Genomic DNA, 26,764 nt, shown 5'->3' with positions numbered 1-26,764 from the left:
AGTGGGGGCGCAGGATGGAGGGGCAAGGGTACACACTTCAGTGGGCACCTTCACTGCCTATTGATTCCCAGGGCCCAGCTGAGTGCCCACCTTGAACTTCATCCCCACCCCCAGGAAGTATACACACAGTTTGGCTCCATGGGTCAGCTACACCACGGCCGCGATGCTTACTTTCCCCCTAGCATCTCCGAAGGCTGGTGAGTGCAAGCAACAGACCTAGGGCCCGAGCCACAAGATGCTCGACTTTCTACCAGGGCAAGGTCCAGGCAGCCCAGAAAGCAATTCACATGCTTTAGCTCATTTAATCTTTGCATCCATCCATGAGGTGGGTACAGATGTTTTCCCCAATTTACAGATAAAGCCACTGAGGCACAGAGAGGTCATGTGCAAAGCCAATAAGTGGCAGAGATGGCTGGAACCCAGGGAGTCCAGCGTGAGAGCATGGCTCTTACCTGTCCCGCCCCTCATAGAGCTCATTAAGTGCACTGCATGGCACATGCTCGTAAAAAATGGGACCTTTTATTACTATTGCTGTTGGTGAGGGGCTAATATGTGCTGAGGAGAAGCCAGAGGCCACCCACAGAACACTCAGGGCTCAGCCTCCAGCTACGTGGGTTTGCAGTTTCTGGAGCCATCAAAGCAGCCTCTCTCATCCTGGCTGTGTCCCACTGAGAGGCAGGAGGGGAGGGTTGCCGCTAGTCCCAGCCTTCAGAGCCCCATGTTCCCCGACTTCCTCCAGCCCAGCCCTCACGTTGCACTGACGGGTTCTGCAGCCCAGAGGGGGGAAATGATTGCCTGAGGTCACAGAGAGAAACTAGACTAGCAGCAGGTTTTTTGACTCAGAGTCCTGTGCTCTTTCCGGCTCTTGGAAACTTTCCCAGCGGATTTCCAGAGCATCGCCCAGGCGTGAAGCATCCCGAATGCTGGGGCATAGGAGGGCTTCTGGAGGCCCGAGTTGAACCTTTATGGAGACTCAAATAGGAGCCTGGCTGACGGACAGGGAGGGCTGCCGTCAGGTCTGATTTAATTAGGCAGGCGCAGGCTCCTGAATAGAGAAGGCTGCACCTGCCAAGCCAGAGAATTAAAGGTTAATAGCTGGGCGCACTCTGGCCCCCACCCCAAGCAGGAGAGGGTATTTGTGAGCCTGTCCCATGTGGTCAGACCCACGGAGACCGACCGGCAAGGCCGCAGGCAGCCGCCTCGGGAGCCAGAGGCCAGGGGCCCCGGGTTATCCCCACCTTGGCCCACACCTGGCATGTCTGTGTTAGCCAGTGTGCTAGGTCCTGGGGGGCTACAGGGATCTTAGTGGGCAGGTGGGGGGACCTTTCATGCCAGAGACAGGGAAATAATTCAAGGAGAGGCAGGTGTCTTGGTTGGGAATCCTGCAGAAGCAGGTCTGGGGGTGAAGATTTGAGCTCAGGCAGTTTATTTAGGAGGTGATACCAGAAGACACCAGTGAGGGAGTGAAGTGAGGCAGCCAAGTGGGGTGTTACCAACCAGCTACCCCGTGGGCGCCTGGGGCTTAATCCCCCAGGGCACTTGGGGCGCCAGCGAAGAACCCTCGGCTGCGGGCTGTCCCCACAAGGGCAGGGGTGCTGGGGCATCTACGCTTCTTCCTCTCATCCTCCTGCTCCCCTGCACCCTCCTCCAGTCCACCCCCAAACTGCACCCAGAGGGAGCGTTCCCAAAAGCCTGTGTGCGCTAACACCGCCATGGCTTTCCGCGGTGCCTAGGATGACTTCCACGAGCTTCCCCGTGGTGGCCTGCGCCCCCTGCCCCAGCCCCAGCCCAAGGCCCCTGCCCCACCCACCCCAGCCCTTCCAGCTGCCCCTTGGCCCTCCTTTAATCCTCTCCTGCTCTGAGAGACCTCCCTTTCCCTCTCCACCTCAGCTCTTAACCCAGAGTATCAGTTTGCTTTATTCGGTTGTTTGTTGCCCTCTCGGGGCAGGGCATGAGTCTGTTTACTCAAGGCTGTGACCCCAGGGCCTGGCACATAATAGGTGCTAGCAAATGCTTGTTGACTGACAGCTGGTGGTGCTGCCGGGAACCAGAGGCAAGAGCATGGCAGCTGCAGGGAAGGGCGGGAAGCGCCTGCCCTGCACCCCATGCCCCACACCCACCCCAGCCAGGGGGCTCCAGGGGTGAGGCCCTTTGTCACTAAGCACTGAGTTTCTGTAACAACAGTGTGAAGACCGACTGTGATGGCAAGTCTGCTCAAGGCCTGAGGTCGGCACTGGCTAAAGCTCTCAGGAAGGCCCGCACGGAGGGGCTAGTCCCCTGTGGTCCTCTTCCAGGAGGCCAGGACTGGCCAGTGCGCAAGGGATAGTCATTGAGCACGAGGTGGTCAAGCAGCCCCAGTGGAGTTACTCAGACCAGGAATGCAGGGGGACCTGGGAGAGGGAGAGACACCCATGGGGGCCAGGGGTGTGCAAGGAAGGCTGCGTGGGGGAGCCAGACCTCTACCTGGGCTTGGATGCTGAGGGCAAGTTCAGAGACAGAGGGTGAGAGAGAGAGCCTGGGCCAGGGAAGGCTTGTGAGTGCAGGTTTGGAGGCTTCTGAGCAGGGGCGAGCAGGCGGGGGTGTTCATGGAGGGTGGGAGGGTGGGAAGGCTGAGAAAGAGACAGGAAAGATCATGATAGTTCCAAGCACAGACCTAGGAGTCAGCCAGCACTGGGTTCAAATCTCAGCTGTTCCACTGGGGTAGTGACCTAAGCTCTTTATGCCTCAGTCTCCCCATCTGGAATATGGGGGTAATGATAGTACCTCCTTGGGGTGATCAAGAGAATTGAGATAATGTGTATGAAGCACATCACGCTGTGCCCAGCACATAGCACCTCCTAAGCACACACGCGCCCTTGTTCTCAGACTTGGGCCCCACCAGGGAGGCGGTGAGGCATTGTGGTCCAGCTAGCAGAGGAGAGAGACACGGTGGAAGCAATAATGCAGGATGTCAGCAAGAGCATGCAGGCTCACTATGATGCCACAGTTGTTTCCATGACAACCCTGGGTGATGTCACAGACAGAGGAGGGAGCATAGGAGGCCAAGGCCATCCTCATAAACGGAGAGGAAATGCACCAAGTCATCAGGGTGGGTTCTGCTCATCAAGACTGCTCAAGCCCTTTCATAGTTTACACGAACTAACGCCCTGATTGCCGACCCACCTGTACTTATCAAGGAAGACCTCCTGGAGGGAGTGGCACTTCCACTGAGCTTTACTAGGGGGAAGAGGGGAGGGCAGAGCCCCAGAGTCTGCCTGGAGGACAGCTCAGGATAACACCAGCTGCAGTTCTGCCTTGCTGCTCAGAACCACCGCCAGCTCGAACCTGGTTGCCAGGAATCAGGGCGTTCATGCATTCATTCAGGAAACACCGACTGTGCCCAGCCCTGTGCGAGGCCTGGGGAGACATCACAGTTCCTGCCTTCATGGAGCCTACAGTAGGGGGAGGAAATAGACAAAAACAAGGGAACAGCAAAGATTTACTAGTCACGGTATGGGCTACTAAGGAAAAGAAGAGGGTGCTGCACTAGGCCAGGTTTTGGGGGCGCTGGGCAGTGGCATCAGGCTGGGAGCTGGAGGAGCGGGAGGAGAGAGAGACGGAGGGCGGCAGAACCCAGGACAGCAGTGACCCAGCGCCACTGTCCCCAGATTCACGAAAACTCTGCTAACAGAAACAACCTCTCTGGGACGGTAGAACCTGCCCTGGTGAAGCCGGGCCGTCCTCGGGCTGCAGACCTAGCCACGTTCCTGCTGAACGGGCACTCGGCAGAGCCGCCACGAAGAGACCCAGGAGCCTTGTTACCACGGCACTCTGGAGGAGGGCCGTTAGAACCAGAAACCGGGCCTCTCTGAGCAAATGGTCGCAGACACTGCCGCGTGTCATAGCCAGGCGTCCTCTTCCTTACAGCCATCCTCAGACCAGTGCTGAAGGTGTGACCTCCCCAAGGAGGTGTCTAGAACTTAGTATCCTGCCCTGAGTCTCTGCCTTCATTTTACCTTTCTCTTCCCCACCTACTCCTAATTTAGCGTATCTGTCTGGATTTTACAGATGTCTTTATCAGCCACAAGGTGGTAAATGATTTGAGTGCTACACTCAGGCAGCCTGGGCTCAGATCCTATCCCTGTCACTCAAAGTAACCCTGTCATGTTACTTTGGGCAAGCTACATGCCCTCTCTGATCCTCCATTTCTCTTTGGTAAAATGGGGGAAATAAGAGAACTTACCACATGGGAGTGCTGTGAGGATAAAATGAGCTGATGTGGCATAAAATGAGCTGATGTGGCAGGGGCTCAGTTTGGTACCTAGTATAACGTAAATGCTTGAAAAATGAACCATTCTTGTCAGTTATGGTATTGGTAATAATAATAGTAGCAATAGAAATAATAGCAGTATGCCTCCCTCCCCTCTTTGGGAAAGAAGCGTTCACTCGGGGTGGGGGTGCTGCTTGCGGGTGACTCCCACCATGGCCTGACCCACTCCCTCCATCCCCCCTCCCCGTTTCCCACCATGCTTCGGGGTCCAGGGCCTCAGGGGACTTCTTGGCAGTAGAATCTCAGACGTCATTACATGGTGGAGGTTGGAGGCGGAGGCCAGGGCTGCCCGCTGGGATCTGTCATGGGTGTCCTGGGGAGCAGAACTTTGCTGTAGTTGGAGCCCGGCTGACCCAGAGGAGAGAGAGCAGGTCTGGTGCTGATGGGGAGGCTGGTGGGAGGAGGGCTGGGGCAGGAAGCTGTTACCCAGAGCCCCAGATTGCCCCTCCTGCGGCAAATAGGACCAGGCCTGTCTGGGGCCTGGAGCTGGAGGCCTCTTTGCAAAAGTCGGGTGGGGCCAGTCCAGTGCCCTGAATTTTTCAGTCGAGGAAACAGGCATAGAGAAGGCTGCCGTCCCCCAGTTCTCGTGAACCACACACTGGGCGGCCCCACTGTGATGTCTCTCGGGCCGCCTCATTAGACCCTCTCTGTCACATGCTTGTTCAAGGAGGCAGTTGGCAGACCCGTGGGGGACCCCCAGCTCGCCCTGGGCCCAGGCTGGCCCGGAAACACCCCGAGCTCCCTGGGCACACGGCCCTGGGCAGAGAGCCCTTCGTCCTGCACTTCCAGTGCCTGCTGCGTGGAGTGTGGCAGCCACTCGCCCATTGTGGAGCAGCCTCATTTCCTCGGCCACTAGGTCCAGCAGTGACAGGGATCCAGGCTTGGCTGTCACTCCTGCGCCTCGGGCCAGCAATGGCCAAGGCCCCTGGGAGGCCCAGCAGCCCGGCAGCAGTGGGGAGTCCTGGGGAATGTAAAAGGAATGACAGTCATTCTGACGGAGTTGAACCCCTTGGCCCTGCACCCCTAGCCCTGCCACCCCCAAGCCATGTGTTCTTGATGAAGTGGCTTTACCCCTCTGAGCCTGAGTTTCTTTATCTTTCAACAGACACCCCAAGCCGTGGCCCACCCCGTTGGGGCCAGCCAGGCCAGTCTGCCCACATCTTCCCAAGTCCCCCAGGCCTTGCCCAGCCTGTCCTAGGTGGTCCTCTCATCTCACCTACAAGCCTTGGCTCCCCCAGGGAGCACCCCGCCTGCCCCACCCTCCCCAGGGTTAATCACTGGCCCTAAGGCAGAGCTCTGTGACGGGCAGGCGGGGGTGGAGGAGTGGGCTGGAAGCTCAGCAACTTCGCTCACCTGTATTGGGATTGACTGTCCACCAGGTCCTAAATATGTGTTACCTGTTTTATCCTCCAACAATCCGATTAGGTGGATCCTGTCTGTCTCTTCTTTTTACAGAGTGGAAATGCAGACAGAGAGACCCTAAATAATCTGTCTGGCAGAGCTGGGATTTGAACCCAGGCAGCTACACACACACATCCCCCATGTTAGCCAAACAAACCTTCCGGCTGGTGCCAAATTCAGGCCATTGGTCAAGGCCGCACCGTCCAATGCACCAGGCAACACACTGTGGCTATTTAAATTAAAATTTTAATGAAAATTAAAGAGGATTAAAAATTCAGTTCTCAGGTCGTACTAGCCACATCTTGAGCACTCAACAGCCCCAGTGGCTGGTGGCCACCACACTTGACAGTGCAGAAGGGCCTTTGCTGGCGATGATCACAGGGAATTCTATTAGGCAGGTCCAGGTAGGGCACCACTAGGTGTTGGGGGCAGAACTGGGACACTCAGTGCCATTGGGGTGAGTGGGCTTTCTGGAGGAGGTGCCCCTTCCTGGGCCTTGGAAGGGTGTGAAACACTAGAGAGGGTGGGAGGGTGCGTGCAGTGGCTGTAAGCACAGACCTGATTCCCCATTGCTAGCTGTGTGGCACCAGGCAAATTACTTAACCTGTCAGAGCCTCATCTATAAAATAGACCTAAAGCACCTGCCTCAGAGACAAAGCGGGTGTCACAGGGCCTGGCCCGTCTGGGTGCTCAGTGCTTGTGGGTTTGTGATGTGGAGTTCGGGAGAGTCTGGAAGATGCAGGGGTCTCACTGTATGAGGTGACCACACGAGCTCGAAGAGCCCAGCCCTCCCAGCCAGTGCAGGCTAGGTGCCCTGAGAAGCTCGGGGCCCTGCTCCGAGCACCCATTCCCGCGGAGGCAGAGGCAAGAACAAGCACACAGCTGGGCCTTGGGCGGGCTCCTGGGCCTCCGTGGGAAGCAGGGAGCCCTTGGCCCAAGCTCTCAGCTTCCCAACCCCGGCTCAAAATTAGGCCAGGACTGGGGAGTAAGGGGCCCACGGCCAAGGTGCAACCTGGAGTTCTGCTCAGCGGTGGGGCCCTGGTGTCTGTCCACGCACACAAAAATGAGGCGCCCCTCTGCAGATGGAGCCACTATAGCTGGGGAGTAAGGTGGTCTTCTGTCTCCCCTGAAACAAGTCCCCATCCTAAAGCCTACACAGGGGAAACCAGAACCAGACGGGACCTGATTCTCAGTCTCAGAGCCAGTGCTGCCACTTTCTGGGGGAAAATCTGCTGTTACAAACATCGCCACCGGGTTTCTCCCACTGACAAGCTCCTTCTAAAATCTGAGCCATTTTCCTCGCTTGCAGTCCAACTCCAGCTGCATGTCCTGCCCCCAGGCATACAGCCTCCCAGAGGTCTCCTCACCCTTGGCTCCCAGTGTGTGTGCACACGCAGGCATACACACACACACACGCATGTACACAAGATCCCATCTCTGTTCCTGCCCCTGCACCTTTGCTCACATCATCTCTTCCACCCCAAATCTCTTTCCTGCCTCTGCTCTTTCTAAATACTCATCTTTTAAGGTAGCTCTAGTGCTCCCTTCTTCAGGCAGCCCTCCCCGACCACACCAGACCACTCTGACCTCCCCTTCCTGGGGATTCCTATACAACATATCCTTTGGCCAGGCTCTGGGGCACCTAATCACAAAGTAACTCGTGTGTTCTGTTTTCCTGGGTGTTTGTCTTGTCTATCCAACTAGACAGTTTGCTTTGTGAGGGCAGAACTGAGTTTTCCAGCACTCTTCTGCTCAGACACAAGGATGGGTCTACAGCAACCCCTCAGTTAAGACATGGATGGATGGATGGATGGATGGATGGATGGTGGATGATGGATGGATGGATGGTGGGTGGATGGATGGATGGATGGGCGGATGGGTAGGTGGACAGATGGACAGACAGACAAATGCACTTGGAGAGAGACAGAGAAGGCCTCCAAACATGGAAGACCCTCCTTGCTCTTCTCTCTCGGGACTTTGTAGTTGAGCCTCATCACAGCATCTTGTCTGTGCCCCTTCCATGGTTCCCCAGGTCTGGCATGCAGTCCCTGGAAGTCTAGGGAGCCCCCACGGCCAGTAGTAGTCTGGCAGAGTGGAGAGCAGGAGCTTGGGTGGCCTGTGGGGAGCTCACAGTGCTCCACGGCCAGGAGGCTGCATGGCCTCATTTCCCCTCTAGGAAACCAGCTTTGCGTCCCCGCCCCACCATCCTCTGTCTCCTCCACGGATGGCTTGTCAGTCACTGTCTGGGTGGGACTCCTTGGAGTGCACACAGGTGGGAACCCACGCCTGTTTGTTTTCATGGTTCTGAACTGGCACCCTGGGCAGCGGAGCCAGAGTCTTGCAAAGTCCATACCCATGAGGGGGGCCAGTCAACACCTCCTATACTCTGGCTGCCGTCCACACTCTGAATCCAGCCCCTCTCGTGAGGCCAGGATATTGGCCAGGGGTCCCCTTCATGTGCCAGATGCCATTCTAAGAGCTTTGTACATTATCTCAGGCAATCCCCACAACAACAATAAAGGCAGGAACTATTTTTATCCCCTTTGACAACTGCAGGTACAGAGAGGTTAAGTAACTTGCCTGTGTCACAAGTAGTAAGTGGCTGAACCTGGCCTCCACCCTACCACACTTTCAACCCTCTGCTCTGAGGCCTGGACACGGACCCCGTCCTGGGGCTGGAGACACACTCAGGGCCTTTGCCCAGAATGGTGAGTCCATTCAGAGGAGACAGACAGACAGACAGACAGACAGTGCTTTGTCCTTTGCTGTAGATGGAGCAGCAGCAGAGACCCTCTGGGATGTGCGGGGGACAAGCACAATGCCTGGGAGGTTTCTGGGGTCTGCAATAGCCGCAGCATCGGCCTCTCTGCGACACAGCCTGGGGGGGCCAAGACCCCTTCCCTCCCCAAGAATTCAGCTTTTTCATTCCAGGGCAGGAATTCCGGCCTCTCTTGACTGTCCACATGGTCACAATGGGACCCATTCTCAGAACCCTGGAAAACACAGCCCCTGCGGAGAAAGGACGGATTCTTTTGGACACAAGGGCCCTCAGTGCCACAATTTAGATCAGGGCGCAAGTGGGGGCAAAGAACAGCCTTCATGCCCCCTCCGTTTGTCTGCCCTGGAGGTCGCTGCCCCTCGAGACCATTTCATGCAAAGGCTCTCGAAAGCCAGAACAAAAAACCAGCTAGGGGCTAAGTGGGGTGAAAAAATCCCCCAGCGTTCTCCAGACCTCAGCTGACCTGCAGCCCCTCACTCAGACCCTCCTCGCTTGGCTCCTGGACCAGCGTGCTGTCTTGCTGTATTGGTTTCACAGAGAATGAACAGTCTGCAAGGACACTCAGAGTCACCTCATTTTAGGGATGGGGAAACTGAGGTCTCGAGAAATTTTAAAACTTTTTCTGCCACAGTAAGAAATTTCACATCACAACCCAGTACACATAGATAGACAAGTAGGTAGGCAAATAGATAGACATCTGAAACAGAAGTTCCACAAAACAATATTTAACCTTACTGTGGGTGACTCGATCATTTTGTCTATTCTATCTTTTTAAAATGCTTGTTGGGACCCACTAAGTTGATTTCAGAACTCACTAATAGGGCACAACCTGTCATTGGAAAAGCACTAGTTTGAAGTGGCTTACCCAGGTCCTCCAGCCACTGAGGGGCAGAGCCAGGCCCAGAACCAGAGTCTGTTGACACCGGTGCCAGACTTATCACAGTCTCTCTCCTGCCCTGTCCCCCTAGGTGTCCACCTCACCTCTTAACAAAAATCCTTCTCCAGCCATGCCCTGACTACATCGTTCCTTGATTCTGAAATTCTTCCAGATTTCACAGCAGGGCATCAAGCGACCACCCCCCTCATCTGCTCCCCAATCCTCCCAGTTCAACTCCTTCTGTTTGGAGCTCCTTGTTCCTGCCTCCAGAACTTTCCCCTGTCTACCCTCTCCATGGATCCAAACTCCCCTGATCCTTCAGGGCTCAGCTTAAGGCTCCCTCCTCTAGGAAGCTGCCTGGAATGTCCTGCAGCCCCGGGGTCTCTCTTTTCTTTGACTTGGAGTATAACGCGCCTGTGACGCTTGTATAGATTGTCTCAGAATGTTAGCTTTCGCACTGTGCTATGCAGTTTTGTTCCCCCAACTTCACTCCAAATTTGCAGGCCAGGAGTGTGTCGCATATTTCTCCTGTGTCTGCACAGGCCTTCACGAGACAGCCTACAGCAGGAGCTGGAAAGTGCTTGTTGCTTAATAACAGCAGTCAAAATCATCCTTACGTACCTCAAGGGCCCTGCATCCCTTCCCTGGTCAAGACTGCATACCATCACCCCAGCCCCCATATTCCAGGTACCGGCCGTTGTCCCCAAGACCACTTGGCTCTCAAGGTCACCCACAACCATCTGGCAACCCAGCCGGTCTCTCAAGCAGTTTCCAGTGGCAGCAGGGCCTGCAGACAGGCGTCCTGGGCCGAGCCGCCAATGTCAGCCAGCAGACAAGAGAGTGAGAACATCAGGCTGGAAGTTTGTGCGTGCGTGTCCTCCCCTGCCAGGACAGTCACTGATGGGAATGAGAATGGGAGGGAGAGGGGGTGGCAGGCAGCGGAGGGCATGTCCCTGTAGCATTCAGAATTCCACCTGGCAGGGACTCAGCGTCCTTCCACAGAGCCAGACTGGCTTCCTTGCCTAGTCTCTCCCTTGCCTCAGCGGCTCTTCTGGCTTTGCCTCACTCCAGAACCCTGACACCCCCCCCCCCCCCCCCGAGAGAGCCTGCTCCTGCTGCTTGTGTGTCCTCTCCTTGCAGCCCAATCCCTAGGGGGCCTCAGTGTGGGGAGTGGGGAGCATTCTGGGTCAGGACTGGAAGTTTAGCTTCATGAGCCTGGGTGAGCCACGTAAGCCCTCAGGACCTCAGTCTCCTCATCCATAAAATGGATTAACACTATTGCCTTCTTTAGAGCCCTGAAGGTCAAATGTCTGCCTGGGAGAGGGTGGGGAGGCATGTGGAAAAGCAGGTGGCCAACACACAGGAATTGTTAAATGTCTTTCCCACCCCTCCCTCTAGCCTCTCCCTCTTTGCTGTCTCCAACACCAGCCCCTTCACTAGAATGTCAGGCAAGGAGCGCAGCATGTTTCACCAAGAGAAATGAAAGGGGAAAAAAGAACAAAAGGAAAGCTGAGACTTCGGGTGCCATTAGCCTGAAGACGCAGGGCCCTTTACGTCTCTTGGTTTGGGGCTCTAAGAGCTGGCCGCTCCTTGGGAGGTTAAAGGTGTCCCCATAAGTGAGTCCACAGCACACCAATTCCCATGGGTCAGTGTCACCCTGAAAATACGACTGTGGCCAGACGAGCCTTGTGCAAACGTTCCGTTGTAGATGCAGGCTTTTCCCAGTGGATAGCATTTGACAGAGACCAAAACTCTGAAAATGGGGCTGGAATCACCCCTGCTCGGCACTGTGTTGCCGGCATCACGCGTGCTGAGGTCCTTTAGAAGAAGCCCCTTCCTTTTGTTTTAGGGGGCTCTGCAGGGTCCAGGTTTAAACAGGCCTTTGCCATTTGGGTAGTAACCAAGGTGGGGTCATGTCTAGGTGTGAAAGAATAACAACAAAGACAATTTATGTAGCATTTTCTGTGCCAGGCACTTTGCGAACCCCTTTGCGTGTACTGTACATTTCATCTTCCCCAAATCTTAAGGGGTTGGTATGGTTATTACCCTCATTCTACAGATAGAGAAATCGAGGCTCAGGAGGGAAAGGAAGTAGCCCAAGATGACCACCCAGCTAGCAGGTAGCGCAGAGTTGAACGGGAATCTGTCTGTTTCCAGAACCCGCCCTCACTTGGCAGCTGGCATCAACCTATGAGGAAAGACCAAGAAATGAACTATCTATATCAAGGGGGCGGGGGGGTCAGGAGTCCCTGTTTAAGTGGGGGAGAGGGGTGGTGCTGGGTTGGAGGAGCCCCGCTCCATTCCCCCAGCCAGGCCTGACCTGTGGACCACAGGATGACGAACTGTCCCAGTTTGTCTGCGACTTTCCCAGTTTGAGCCCTGAATGTCCCATGTCCCAGTTTGCCTAGGATGGTTGGTCACTGTACCTGTGGTCTTAGTCACACCCAACCAGTTGCAGAGAAGGCCAAGTGGCCTGATGGGGTCACGTCAGGACACGGGCCGGGAGGACTTTTCAATTACATTAGCTTCTGGCTGCACTAGAGGGAGACACTAGCCCTCCCTCCCCTCCCCTTCTCCTTCCTGTGGCTCCCTGGGAGATAGTGATTCAGCAGCAAGTCGGAAGCAGGCTAGACTGTGACCTACCCGGAGTGGAATCACCGGCAGGGTGGGGACTGTCAGCACCAGCTCAGGGCAAGAATTGGAGCAGAGCAAGGAGGGCAGGTGGGGGGCATCTTGAGTTATAAGGGAACTGGACCCCAACAGAGGGCCTGCTGCCCTGCCCAGGCCAGGACTGATTGCAGGGCAGTGGGAAGTGGGCATGCTAGAGGCAGGGGTGCCCTGCCCTTTCCCCACCTTGCCCTGGTTTGTGAGGGATGGGGGAGTCCCAGCCATGGATACCTAAGCTGCTTCTCAGCATATTCAGTGGCTAAAAATATGAAATGGCTTTGCCGAAAGGTGCCTAACCGGAAACTCCAAGAGATTTCCTATTAGGGCTGAGCCTGCTTGGGCTGGAGGCCAGATGCTGTGTGAAGGATTCCTATGCCTGCCATTCCCACCATTCAGTCACAGCCTGGCTGCCCCACTGCCAGGACCTCAGCTCCACACCTTTAACCTCATATGCTTCTCAGGCCCCCAGGGCCTCGCAGTCCCCTCCCTCCCCTGCATCCACGGCTCCAGGGTCCAGGGGGGTGGCAGTGTTTGGGGATTTGTCGTGAACCCCAAGCAAGGCCTGTGTTCTCGGTATCTAATTCCAGCCTCACCTACTCACTGCATGACCTTGAACAAGTTGTCTAGCCTCTCTAAGCTTTGCTTTCCTCACCTGCAAACCCAGGAGACCACACCACCTGCAGGGGGTCCAAAAATCCTTGGCGGGAAGGGTTTGTACTCTGCTTGAAGGACAGGCTGGCCAGCGGATTTGTCTGGAAGCTTCTTTGGCACTGCAAGCACATTGTTCTTACTAAGCATAAATGTTTCTTAGGGATGCCTGGGGTCCTGATGGAGATTATGGTCTGGGGACCGGAGTGCCCTCGGCACCACTCCTGCCTACCTGTCAGGGTTGCAGTGAAGGGGTGGAGACTGTGCTGGGCCAGAGGTTCTCAGCCAGCACTGGTCCAGCCTCAGAACCCCCAGGGGGACTTGTCAGCGATGCAGGCAGTGCGATAGGTTGGAGTGGGGCCCCACGTCTGAATGTGTAACCAGCCCCCCAGATGATCCTGCTGAATGACCAGGCTGACCCGGGCCTGGCACAGAGGAGGCACTCCGCGCCTGTGAATTGTGTCCCTGTCCCACTCCTGAGCCTCAGTGTTCTTCCCTGTCACATGGTAATGACCTGCCTGCCTCCCTGCTGGTGCTGTTGACAAGCTCAAAGAGAACCCTGGGCAGCCCACAGCTGCACAAACAGAGGGGAGAAGGCAGCCATCACTGCAAGGAAGCCACTCCTTGTCTGGACTACAAGCCAGGGGATGGTCAGTGGGTCACTGTGGTCCCAAGCCCAGAGGACTTCTGCAGGACCAGCAGGAAAGAGTTGGGGCAAGGGAGGCAGCTCCTTATTGCCACCATTCCCTGCCCATCCCTGGGCCTCACCCTGCAATAAAGCCTAAGAAATGAATTCCTCCCTTGGGAGTGGCAAGTCTGCTGGGCAGGACATAGCCACCATATAATGCTCTCCTCGTTGGGAATTCTCCTCACTGTTGAGCTTCAAGGGGCACAGCCAGGCCCTCCGGGACACAGTCTATCCTCGGTCTCTCTTCTGCCCCAGGGAGATGAGCATGCTCGTCTTCTGGCCTTCTTGGGCTGCCAGGTGGGGGGAGGGGGGAACTCTCCCACCTTCCTAACTCTTTTCAGAGGCGACAGATTCAACAAATTCTCCTCCACCCCATCCACCCTGCAGTTTTTATTCCTGCAGGTGGGCTCATAAACCACAGCCTTTCCCCAGGTTGGGTGACCTTGGGCAGTGGCTGAACCTCTGTTTCCTCATCTGTACAGTGAAGATAATAGAACCTTTCTCTTAGTGTGGATGTGAGGATTGAAAGAGGCATGGAATACCAAGGGGATTCTCAAACAGGAGTGGGGGCGGGGGGGAAGGTATCAGAAGTGCAGGTTCCTGGGCCTCACCTCCAGCGTTCTGATTTATTGGGTTCCAAGTCCAAACTTTTGGAAACATAGGAGCCTAGGAGAAGGGGAGCCCTTCACCCTTGGCTATGGAAGCAAATTGCCTTGGAGCTTAAGAAATGCACCCCAAGTCCAGGCCACCCCCCAAACCTCCAGAATTGGAATCTCAGGGAGTCTCCATGAGGTTGACTCCCTTTCCTGTGAACCTGCTGTCTGTTCATCCATGATATCCCCTCTTTCTGGCAGGCAGAGCTAGCTGGCCAGTTCACTTTGACCAAAGCCTGGCAATTGACCTTTTCTTTGATCCCCAGGGGAAATGAAAGGCATTTCCTCTAGTCTCCAGAGAGATCCCCAGCCAGCCCCTCCTGAGCATGAACACACCTCCAGCATTTTAGGGCATGTGAGGCGCGCCTGAGGATTGGTGAATGGAAGACGAGGTGGGAGGGGCCAAAGGCAGGAGCGGTGGGGGCAGGATTTGGGAAACAGCCTGATGCTGAGTCTGGGATAATTCCTGGCTGGAGGGCAGGGCAGGCCCCCGGCTGGTGTAGTCCACGGAGGGTAAATGGAGGCTGGACGGGTTGAGTTATTGCCAGTGACAGGATTTGAACCCAGTGCTCACTCAGAAGCTCAACCTCCATTCCTGGCCTCCCGGTTACCCCTGCAGCATGCTCTGCCCTCACCCGGACTGAAGCCCCGGGTTCCCAGCCTGAACCTTTAAGGAGAAAGGCCTGTTCAACATTCAGTCTACAGCCAACGTTTATCCATCACCTACGCCAGGCCCAGGGGATGTAGTGGGAGGAAACAAGACGCAGTGTGACCTCAGGGAGCCTTGGGTCTAGGGCCAGGGCAGACTTTAATCAAAGAGTCACACAAATCTGTAATTACGCCAAGGCCAACAGGAGAGGGGGAAGATGTCGAGGAAGACACGTTGAGGAGGTGACATTTCAGTCGTGACTTAAAGGCTGAGTGGGCATGAGCAAGCAATGCAAAGCATTGGGAGGGGAAGCGCTGCAGGGGTGGGGAGCCGGCTCCCAGCGCGACGCAGGGCCTGGGTTCTAGCGACCATCCTCAGGGCCTCAGTTTCCCTATTTAGAAAGTGCAGGAGAAACTGCCTCGGCCTCCCGCATCTGCCGCCGAGGACCGGGAAGGTGCCTGGGAAAGGGCGCGAGCGGCTCCCCCCCGAGCCCCTCCCGTCGGGCCGGCGGGGGCGGGGCGGGGCGGGGCGGGGGCTCGCGCCCGGGGGCCGGGCCGGCGGGGCCCCGGCGGGCAGGCGCGGCGCGCAGTGCGTGCGGCTGCGGTGCGTGCGGCTCGCCGGCCGCTGCGATCACATGAGCTGCGGTGCCGGGGACCCACCGCAGCCGGCCCTTGGGCGCCCCGCAGCCACAGCGCCGCAGCTCCGCAGCCCCGCAGCCTTGTGTCACCGCCTGGCCCTAACCATGTCTATCTGTTGTTGCTTCTTTTTCAGGGACTATGGCAGTTCCAAAAGGAAATCAGGTAAGGGAGCCTCCGGGCGTTTTTCCCTCCAACCTCCCCTCCCGCTTCCTGCACGCACCTCTCCCATCCTGCGGAGGACTTTCTGGGGGTTTGTCCTTGCCCGCCCGCCCTATGGTCCTGCGGGCTCAGGGTCCTCCCTTCAGTTGCCCCCCTCCCCGGCCCGTGCCCTCTGAGCTCTGGTACTCACCCCTTCTCCTTCTCCCACCGATCCCTTTCGCTCTCCTCGGGCTCTCCCCCGTGGGAATAGGGTGGGTGCACGGGGAGTGTGGGTGTCTCGTGAAGGGCCTGCCCCCGCACCGTTGGCAGGCGGATCCCCCCCCCGGCTGCGGTGCCCACAGCTAGGCACTGCTGTTTCTTCTTGCGTCTTTCCCGCGGTGTGGCGGTGCTGAAAGGGTTAATAGAGACGTAGGGTTTTCCCGATGCGAAGGTGAGATCCGGGACTGCAAGGGGGGGGTGTCTCACTTGAGAGACTGAGTTTTTTTAACGCCTGCAGCGCAGAGCTCCCTCTCCTCCCCCAACTCTGAGCGCGTTCTCTTTTGCTGCGGGGGTGGGGGCTCTGCGCGGTGGCCGCAGAGACAGGGATGGGAGGGGGCCGGCCCACCCTGGCATTGGCCTGACAGGTGCCAGGGCCCACCCGGAGTTTGCGAAGAGGCTGGAGACAGGGAGAGAGGCGGGAACAAGTCCTCGGACGCTGTGTGCTGGGCGCTGTCCGCCCGCCCGGGGTCAGAGAACGGTTCTCTGTGGGTGGCGGAGGCCGGCTCGGCACACGCCTGGGTGTGGGCGGGGTGTAGTTAATTGGGGGAGGGTGGTCGCTAGGAGTTAGGGCTGTGTGTTTACTGGGGTGGGGCGAGAGGGTGCGGACGGGAGTGATCTGTGTCGGCATGTGTGCAGCCCGTATTTATGGGGGTGGTGAGTTATGGGGGTCGGCAGCCATCTGGGGGGATCTGGCCCTTGGGAATGTGGGAAGCCTGTATAAACACGTGGCTCACGTGAATGGCGCCTGTGTGGAGGTATATGTGTCCAAGTGCCTTGGCCTGTGGATCAGTGGAGGTGTGTGTGCCCCTGTGTGGTGGATGGTGAGAGAATTGGGGTAGGTGTAATTGTATGGTGTGTGTTTCTGAGTATGGGTCTGTATGTTTTCTGTGTACAAGTGCTTGCTTATGTGTTTATGGGGAGGAGGAAAGTTGTGTCCTGGTGTATGTATTGAAAGGCATGTGTGTATGTGGGGTTGTGTGTGTCCGTGTGCGTCTTCATAGGTGTGTGCTCTGAGGGTGTGTTTACATGTTCAGGTGCATAGGTATTGCGTTTGTGTGCCACTGTGTTGGGATGTATCTGGTTGTGGGTGGGAGTCAGTGTTCGTGTGTTTGTGTACCTGTCTGAGGCTGTGGGATGTGTGTGCACACGTGCGTGTCAGCTGGGCAGGGATGTCTCAGGTGTGCGCACCCACTGGTGCGGAGGGCATTTCTTGCGTCAGCAGGAGGGTGAGGCTGTATTATGGACCTGAGGAACTGCAGCATCGCCTAAGCTGTCGCCTGCAGTCAGAGCCCCAGGTGGGAGAACTGGGAAGGGAGGGCAAACCTGGGATTGCGTTCTCTGGCAAGCCCCTCCCCAAGACACTTGTCCTGGGCCTCAGAGGTGTAGTTGAGCCTGGCCTCAGATTCTGGGTCTGTGTGACCTTAGGCAAGTTTCAAAACCTCTCTGCCTCAGTTTCCTCATTTTCTCTTTAAAACAAAGATGATAATAGTACCTACCTCATATGTAGAAGATTAAATAAGTTAATGTGGAATAGTCCCAGCACATAATCAGTACTATGGAAGTATCAGTGTATCATCAGAAGCATTATCATCATTCCACTCTGAAGCCATGGACCTGGGGTGAGACCCTTCTCTACTCTGGGCCTCAGTTTCCCCCCTGTAAAGTTGAGGGCTGGACCAGATAACCTCTCAGGTCTCCCCCACCCCTGTCTCTGAGGCTCAGGTTCTGTACTGCTTCCTAAGTAATGCAGGGCCCCGCCCAGGGAAAGCCTCCCCCCGTTTCCCCAGGCCAGGAAGAGGATGGATGGAGAAATTGAATTTACATTGGTGTGCTTATGATAATGGCCACTTAGTGTCGTGGTTAGAAGTGCCAGCTCTGGAGCCAGAAAGCAGGAGTAGAGAGCCTGGCTTTTCTCCTCTGAGACCTTGGGCAGGCTTCTTACCCTCTCTGTGCCTGTTCTTTCTTGTGTAAATTCGGGATAATATTCATACCCACCTTGTAATGGTTAGTTTTATGTGTCAGGTTGGCTGGGCTGTGGTGCCCAGATATTTGGTCAAGCCTTGTTCTGGATGTTTCTGGAAGGTGTTTTTTGAATGAGATTGCCATTTAAATCAGTGGACTTTGAGTAAAACAGATGAGCTCCCAAAATGTGGGTTGGCCTCATCCCATCAGTTGAAGGCCTTCATAGAACAAAGACTGACCTCCGCTGAGCAAGAAGGCATTCTGCCTGCAGGACTTGCACTGCACCTCTTCCTCGAGTCTCCAGCCTGTCAGCCTCCCCCATCAGATTTTGGGCTCACCAAGCCCCTACAATCACATGAACCAGTTCCTTAAAATCAATCAATCAATCTCTCTATCTTTCAGCCCGTTCTATTTTTCTGGAGAACTCTAATACACACTTCATATGGTTATAATGAAGATTAGATTAGACAAATGAATATATGTTAGCATGCTTAGAACACTGCCTGCAGCCTGGAAAGCTCTCGCAAAGTGCTAGCTACTATTATTATTTAATGAGCATCTGCTATGTGCTAGCAACTTTACATATGTTTCCTCATTTGCTGCTCGGAGCCATGTTTTGAGGTGGCTGGTGGGATTCCCATTTTAGAATGAGAAGCTCAGCCTCCAAGAGGGTGGCTGCCCACAGTCTGTGGCAAATTGAGGATTTGAGTCTGTGTTTAAGGCTTTACTCTGCTCGGTAATGCAGCTCATGAAGCTTCGCAGGATCACTCCAGCCAGGGACGTTTGCATGGAGAAAATGGGTGCTGTTCCCTGGTCGTCACTTGTCACATGTTAGTCCCCAAAGCCCCAGCTCCTCCTTGGAGGATCTCTTGGATGGATCTCTTATTGAGCGCAGAGTCAATATTTGAAGCCAGGCCTGAGAAGGGGGGAGTCAACAGGAAGAAAGTTCTCAGGCAGCTTACAGCCTCATGGAGGAGGCAGGACCAGTGACTTTAAAACCTGGGAGGGAGTGTAGCCTCACATTTCTCTCTGCTCCTTCCCACATCTTCCCATCCTCCCATCCGCACTGTTGCTCAAGCCCAACATCTAGAAGTCATCCTTGACTCCTCCCTTTCTCTCACCTGCCAACCTGACCTCTGAATCCATCCACTTCTTCCCACCTCCACCATCACAGCCTCTTGGAAGCCCCCAGCTTCCTCCTCCGCCTGCCTGCTTCCACCCTTGCCCCTCCATGCTGTTCTCCACACCACAGCTAGAGGGAGCTCTTCAAAACGTGTCAAATCATGTGCTTTTCTGTTTAAATGCCCCCAAGGACTTCCCACCCACCCTCAATAAACTTCTTATCCCGGCTTAGAGAGCCCTGTGTGCTTTGCCCCTGCCTGCCATCCTGCCCTGGCTCCTACCCTCTTCTGCCCCCACCACCCCACATTCCCACTCAGCACCCTCTGCTCAGCCACACCGGTCACCTTCCATTCCTTAAACACATCAAGCTCATTCTCTCTACACGGCCTTTGCACTTGCTGTTCCCTCAACCTGGAATGCTGTTCCCTGATCTTTGACATGGCTGCCTCCTTAAGATTTCTGCTAAGTTTTCACTTCAGAGAGGCCGCCCCCATCCTCCACCTTCTAGCTGCCCCCTCAAATCACCCTACTTCTTCCCTGCACATCACTGAGCATGCTCTAATTATCTTGAGAGTTTTCTTGTTTATTATCTGTGCCCCACCACCTTGAGAGCAAAGCCCTTGGCTGCAGGGCTCACACCAGTGGCAGGGTCCCCTCTTGCCTGTTGAATGGGCAGGTGGATAGAAGAATGCAGGCGTGTGTGAATGAACACTGCAAGTCGGGAAACAGAGATTCCTGTGGCCTCAAATCAGGACGTTATCTGGGGAGTGGAGGGGTTTTTCTGGTTGGGGGCAGAGAGAGGGGGCTTTGGTCATCAAGAGACAGCACTTGCGCAGAGGCGGGGGAGCAGGACTCAGCGTGCAGTCAGGGTTCAACTACAGAAAGAACCAGTAGGAGCTATGTATTAAGATTCTTGCAAGGAATTGGCTGACGCGATTGTTGGGGCTGGCTGGGCAAGTCAGAAATCCAAGAGCAGGCTGGGGTTGCAGTCCACAGGTGAAATTTCTTCCTCCCTGAAGCCTCGGCTCTGTCCTTCAGGCTCTTCAGCTGATTGAGGCAGGCGCCTCAGAGTGTCTAGGATAATCTCACTGAAAGTCAACTAATCATGGACTTGATCACATCTGCAAAATACCTTCCCCAGCATCACCTAGATCAGTATGGTGTCGAATACCTGGGGACATAGCGTAGCCAAGTTGACGCATAAACTGACCGTCACACTTGTAAAATGGAGTAGTTGTCCAAGCAGCGACCTGCAGGAAGGTGCAGAGGGTCCAAGGAGATGATGCAGTTTGTGCAGAGGGGTTTGTGCCGAGCCTGGCAGTAGGAAGGGTCTGTTGCTGTTAGCTGCGACTGGCCTCCCCAGGGTGAGCACTGCTCCAGGAGCCCAGAGGTGCTGTAGCAGGCTCCCCAGAGCAGGGGCTTCTCTTCAGACCTGGGAAGATGGAATGGTGCTGTCGCAGTTCTAGGAGGCTGCCCTTCTCCAGCGCCCATGGCTCGGGAGTTCTGAGTTGCACCACCAGGGGGCGGAGGCAGCCACGGATCCTGCGGGATCATCCCGGCCCTGGGATTGTTGCCAGGCAGAGGGATGACGCTCCATCCCACCCGGCGCCCTGTGACGCGCTGCAGCTCGTTTGTTTAAATGTAAATGAGGTTGCTCAAGAGTGTTGCAAGTTTGTTCTTTTGGGCAAGTGTTGATGTTCCTCATGAGATACTGTTTATATTTTTCTTTGGAAAATTGATGAGCTCAGCCTGGCTTCCATTTTAGTGGTCATAAAACCTGCCTTATTGTATGGAGTTAATGAGATCAGCGTTACTGTAGTTTCATTGCCAAGATGCATGTTGCTTGGAGTTAAGAGTTTAGGTTTTGGCGTCAGAGAGACAGGATTTGAACCCCGGTTCTCCCATGTGTTTGCTCTGTGACAGGCATGTTATTTAACCTCTGACTTTCATGCCTCTGTATGGAAAATGGGGGTAAAGAGAGTGGCTGCCTCAGTTCAATGTAAGGATTGAATTAGCAGAGGGCCTGGCACGTAGCAAGCTCCCAATAATAGTAGCTGCATTTTGTCATTGTAATTATTGATAGAGTCTGAAAGGAGAGGAGAAGTTGGTCTTACCTTTGGTTTGAGGGTAAAAAGACCCACTTAAAGTGTTGATTTCCATTCTTTGAGCCCTGGGCCTGGCCCCAGAAGAGACGAGACCTAGACTTGGCCATGGCGGAATATTCTGTAGAGTTAAGACCACGGACTGTGGAGCCAGAATACCTCGTTCATGTCTCGGCTCTGCGGTCTTGGGCAAGTCCTTAACTTCCCTGTGCCTCAGTTTCCTCATCTGTGAAATGGGGGTGATGATAGCACTTCAGCAGGTTGTTTGAGGCTTGAGTACAAGTTAATACATATGCAGTGTTAACTCCAGCACCGTGCCTGGTGCTGTATACACTCACTAAGGGTTAAGCTAGTTCTATTCTGAATAGGACTATAGCTGTCCTGCTCTCACACGTAGGAGACCACTGGCTTTGGCATTTGTCCTCCAGGAGCAACTCCTCAGTCAGATGGCGGAAGGCGGAGTATGCACCATCACATAATTGTCGGTAAGCCTCACAACAACCCGACAGGTAGTCTTGTCCCCACTTTGTAGACCAAGAAAGGTAGACTTGCCCAAGGTCACCTAGCCAGGTAGGCACAGGATTCAAATCTGGTCCTTCTGATCCAAACCTCTTTCCACTGAAGTCTGTTCCTTCCTGAGCCAAGGCCCAAGGGATCCACAGGTGACCAGAACTGGAGCTCTGAAGACCTCTAGCAGGAGGTTCCATAGACTGGGAGGGGGTTCTCTTGGGACAGGCCCCCTCCCTTGAGGTTTCTAGAAGGAACCCACTGGTCACAAGTGATTCTTCATTGGGTAGAGGGTCCCTTTGCAGTATATGACTAATATCCCCTTGGTTTCTCTTTGTATGAGTTTGGTTTTTGATAAAGTGGATCTGCTTAAAGCAAAACCCGCCCAGAAGTACTGGCCACTGTAAAAGTTAGTCTACCCTCCTCCTTTTATAGATGAAGCAGCTAGGAGAGGGGCTGCTGCCTGCCCAAGGTGAGCAGTGGGCAGACCCTGGTTTCCTGCTCATCACACTCCCACCAAGCCCTGGAAGGAGGTGGAGGTGTGAGGAGGGCTATCATGAAGCAGAGAGAGCAGGTCTGTAAGGCCTCTGGTGCCCATCTTCCCCCAAGATGAATGCTCCGATAGGACATAGAGCAGAGCTGGGCTCTCTTGGCCCCAGGCCTGCCCTGCTCACCAGCCACAGGGGGAGAGGGACAGAGACAAAGCAGATGGCAGCAGCCTTCACTCCGGTCTAGAGTGCAGGGTTCCTGAGGCTTTCATTTCTCTTCCTGGCCCCATGGAGCTCACAGCTCAACTGAGAAAGCAAGCTCTTATGAGGGCTTCATAAATGAACACAAGGCAGGATGGGTTGTGATCCACAAGCTGTGGGTGTCAAGTAGAAGGGGGGTGGGGCTAGCCAAGATGGGAGAGGCTGGAGATGTGTCTGGGAGGATGGAAGAGACTGAGATGAGCAGAGGGGTGGGCAGGTGTCCTTGGTCGGAGGGCCGGGCATGAGCGAGGACTTGGAGGCTGGAATGAGTTTGAGAAATTTGAGGGAAGGAGAGGTGTCCAGCCTAACAGGAGTGAAGACAAAGCCGGGGAAGGGGATGGCAGGAGATGAGTCTGGAAAGGAAGCCTTGGAGAGTATGTCCGCAAGGCTCTTCAAAGCAATTTCCAAGGCTTTCTGTCTGCCCAAGCCTCCCATCCTCAGAGGGAAAGGCCCAGGCTGCTCAGCGAACATGGCCGAGATGTTCCTGGCACCCTCCAACAGCCCGTTCCAGAGCGCACATGTCTCGTGAAGGCATCGCCTTCTGGCGCATCTCACCCAGGCTGGTGTTTGTGAACAATTTTTATTTTCGTGGCTCTGGGTCCTCAGCCTATGTCACTCCTGGAGTTCAAAGCTAACTAATTACAAATGAAAGGGGGCTGATTGATTTGGCAGCTCTGCAGCCAGCCATGTGGCAGTGATGCGATGGAGAAAGTGAATGTGCTGCTCATGTATGCGGCTGTGCCACAACTCTCCCACCAGAGACAGTGTGGCCCCGCTGCCCTACTGGCCTGGACACATGAAGCAGGGGCGGGGGAGGGGAGGGTCCCCAAATCCTGGAATCACGCATCTCACTCCCAACTAGCTGATAGTCTTGATTCGCTCGGCCCTGCTTGCTTAACTTCTCTCTGCTTCCTCGCTCCTATCACCCAGCTTCTCCTGCTGGGAAAATAGAAAGGTGGTCTGGAAGGGAACAGCATGTACAAAGGCCGGAGGGGTGCTTCAGAATCCTGAGGCTACTCACTGAAGCACAGGTTCCCCAGCCCTACCCAGACCTACTGAATCAGCATCTCTGGAGGTGGCACCCAGGAATTGGCATTATTGACAGGCTCCCCAGGGATTCTGAGATGAAGCCAGGGTTGAATTTGGGATGGGTCATCCATGTGAGTTGATGGCGGTGTTCAAAGTAGACAGGCAGTGAGGTGGGGGAAGGATTGGAGTCCCCATGATGGACTCCTACTAAATGGGGCTGCTCCTGGAAGATGCATTCAGTTGTCGCCCAAGTTGGAGGCTGGGCAAACGTGGGACAGGGAGACCAGTCAGAGGACAGGATTCTAAGTCTCTTATTGCTGAAACCCTGGCCCAGCATTCGCAGCCTGGGAGAATGGCTATCTAAGGGGCCTGCCCAGCCGCTGACCTCCCTTCTGGCCTCCTTAGGAGGCAGTGACGAGACTCCAGCTGCCTTGTAGTTCCACAGGGTTTTCTTCTTGGGGGAGGAAATGCCCACATTGTGGTCCAGCAAAGAAATGCTTCCCACCGTGGCCTTCAGCCAGAAAAGAGCTTGTTCTTCACTTCGGCTTTTTGGTTTATAGACATGTGACAGAAGAGGAAACATTTCCAGTAATGACGAAGCCAGTGGAAAAACAAAGATCTGGGGGAAATGTGCATTACTTATTGTTTTAGCACCTTTTTCTGATCTAAAGTTACTTTGTTTAGAAACAGAAATGTGGCGTGTGTAACTTAGTTGTCTCGTGGTATGATTGGTCAGTTTTGAAATGTGAAGGCAAAGAAAAATTTTCCAAAGTTTCAGTAAAACTTAGAAGTTTGCAGGGAGAAAAGTGTTTTTTTCCCCAACTCTTTATGCTTTGCCCCCTGGATCTTGTCATTGCTGCGTGTGACCCAAACAGCTGGTACAAAGATGTATTTTGTTCCTGTTAGAGCTGGAGTCTTGTACCAAGAAAACTGAGCCGTGTCACAAAGTCCCCTCCCTTCCCTGTGTTCAGAAGGAAGAGCCGCCACCTCTTTATGATCTTCTGGCTAATGAGGGCCTGTTGTCGGAGAAGCCCCTGCAGGTCTCTGGGGGCTGCCTTTCTCCGTTCTCCAGGATCTCCTCAGCTCAGCCCTGGACCACCTTAGGTTCCCCAAGTGTTGGATCAGGGTCAGGGTTGGGTGCATAACTGTTCCTGGCAGGAGGGCGAGGTCCTCGTGAAGCTGTGATCACAGGCTCGTGACAAGAGACCAAACTAAGACTGTCTTTGTATGTTGGCAGCGGCCCCCCGGGGAAACCTTGCAAACATGCAGACATTAATGCTCCTCGTCCCAGATCTTTCAGGGTGGGACAAGTCCTTCTCCTGGTCTGCCGGCCCGCTGCCGTACACCGTCCCTCCCTGGAGCCTAGTGGCTCCGAGAGCCCTCCATCAGTTCTCATTTGCGTTTGATCGCAGGGTTCTGATTGAGAGGGCCCTTCCCCCAGCTTCTTCATGACCTCCATTGCTCTCTCTGCTCTTAGCCCACGGCTCAGTCGACACTGGTGGCAGCTCTCCGGGGGGAGGGGGACCCCTTGAGGGCCGAATTGATGGGCAGCAAGTTTCTGAATGGACGCTGGTACTAGACTTCCCTTGTAGGACTAGACGGCTCCTGCCAGACCTGCAGCTGCCTCACTGGCCATGGCTGTCTGGTAGATTGGTCCAGTGACCATGCAAGGACCTCCTCCTGCCAGGCCCTGCAGCAGAAGCCAAGGGACACCGAGATGGATCCGATGAGGTCGTTGTCCTCAGGACCCTCAGTGGGTCCAGGAGGTAGGAAATTAAGCAGCAGTGATGATACGGTGGTGGTGGGGCAGAGTGAGAGGCAGCCTCAGGGGAGGCGCACAGCCCAGCCCGGGGTGCGGAGCAAGGCTTTCCACTCCTGGTCACTGAGGCTTTTTGATGAGTCAGCCGGGAGGAGAGGGAGAGCAGCCTACAGAGGACGCCTGCTCAGTCTCAGCATTAGCTGTCCGAGTGGGCCACGTCTTCTCTGCTGGGCTGAGGCACAGAGTCCCTCCTGGGTGCTGTTTCAGAGAGACTGTTGCAGATGGCCACTTGTTTGCTCAAGTTCTTGAAGCTTAAAAAGTTCTAACTGTAAAATTAATACATGTGCCTGGGTTGGAGAGAGCTTGTCCCAAAAGCCGCCTCTGACCCTTTCCTTATCGTTAGGAGGACTCTGGCTTCCAGAGGGCTCCTGGGGGACACATGCCTGTGCAAGGAGGGCATGAATCCTGACTTCTACTCCAGGGCCTGGTGCTGGGAGGTGCTCGTTAAATATCTGAGTAACAGGCTGGTCCATTAGGAGAGAAATCTCCAGGCAGTGGTCTCCCCAGTGGCTGATGGTTGACCAGAACTGACAGGACAGAGAAAGAGCAGCCCTTTCGCAGGTGAAGACCAGGGGGACCCACACTTGTGCAGTGAGCCAGGCCAGGGCCCTCTGAGCACTGGTCTCCTTCCTGGCTTCTCCCCAGGGTGGAAGCTCAGCATTAGCCAGAAACCCTCTGCTGTGGTGCCAAAGGGTTAACTCCGTGCTCCCCGGAGAGCTCACACACTCCTGACCCTGACCCTCCAGGCCCTCCCAGCTGTGGCTTTCTGGGCATAGCTCGGTCACATGAGAGCCAGATGTGGGGATTTCCCAGGCAGTGATGTATGTGTGTGTGTGTGCTCACATACACACACACACACCCACACTGCTCTGTTTACGTGGCATCTGAGAGCTCAGGGGATTGGTCCAGACCTGCGCAGAGCAGGGGAGGGATGGGGAGAGGAGAGGCCCAGGGGCTCCGGTACACATCACGGGGGCTCCTCCGAGCGCTGCTGAGCCCTGCTCCCACCAGGCGTTGTAGATAAGCCAGTTGTTCTTGCTCAGACTCCCATTTCCTGCAACATCCATCTTGCCATAGACCATATTGGTTATGGATAAGTTTTTTTAAAAAATCTCTTTGAAGAGTTTTACAGCAGATGCTGGAAGCCAGCAGCCTTCCAGAGGTCTTCTGCCGGGCTTGGGGACCTGCCCGTGAGCCACTCTGCCCGGCACAAGCTAGGCTCAGGGTCTTTCCCTGCCTGAGAGGACCTGTGTGTGGCTCCAGAGGCAAAACCTGGACTAGACAGAGTGCAGGGCTGTGGGTGCCAAGAAGGCCCTGGGGCAGTGGGGTGAGCCAGGCCTCAGTTTCCCCAAGAAACCCTTCGGACTGAGCGCAGTGGGTGTGCATCCTTCCCTCAGTCACTGAGGATTTATTGGGCACCACCTACTGTGCTCAGGGGGCTGTGAGGATGATGACAGGGTTAAGACCCTGAAGGGTCAGATCTGATTGGAGAGACTCATAACAGATTTTGAGTTAGCACCTACTGTGTGCCAGACACTTGCTAAGATTACAGAACCAACCCAACATTCTGGAGCCAGTTGACACTGTCAGCGAACAATACAGATATCCTGCCTAGGGCAAGATAACGGAGGTCGGCAACCCTTGACGAGTGGGTGAGCCGCAACCTCAGTTCAGGAGTGAACTCTGCCCCTACCCTCTGCCCCCTCATCGCCACCCCCTTCCTGCTCCAGTCAATGGCAGTGTCCAGC

The 26,764-nt window shown here is 55.2% G+C and overlaps 1 protein-coding gene across 4 annotated transcripts in view; it reads left to right on the top strand.

The window, feature by feature from the left end:
* Positions 1 to 26,764, top strand: part of SH3PXD2A (SH3 and PX domains 2A) — a 242,671-nt gene that overhangs the window by 138,032 nt on the left and 77,875 nt on the right. For all 4 annotated transcript variants that reach the window (XM_058543934.1, XM_058543936.1, XM_058543935.1 and 1 more), the window contains exon 6: positions 15,443 to 15,471. In XM_058543934.1, the coding sequence (XP_058399917.1) occupies positions 15,443 to 15,471 (29 nt within the window). The remainder of the gene's footprint in view (positions 1 to 15,442; positions 15,472 to 26,764) is intronic.

Source organism: Diceros bicornis, chromosome 6, assembly GCF_020826845.1.
Source record: "Diceros bicornis minor isolate mBicDic1 chromosome 6, mDicBic1.mat.cur, whole genome shotgun sequence".
NCBI lineage: Eukaryota > Metazoa > Chordata > Mammalia > Perissodactyla > Rhinocerotidae > Diceros > Diceros bicornis.
This window is presented reverse-complemented; position numbering and strand designations above follow the sequence as displayed.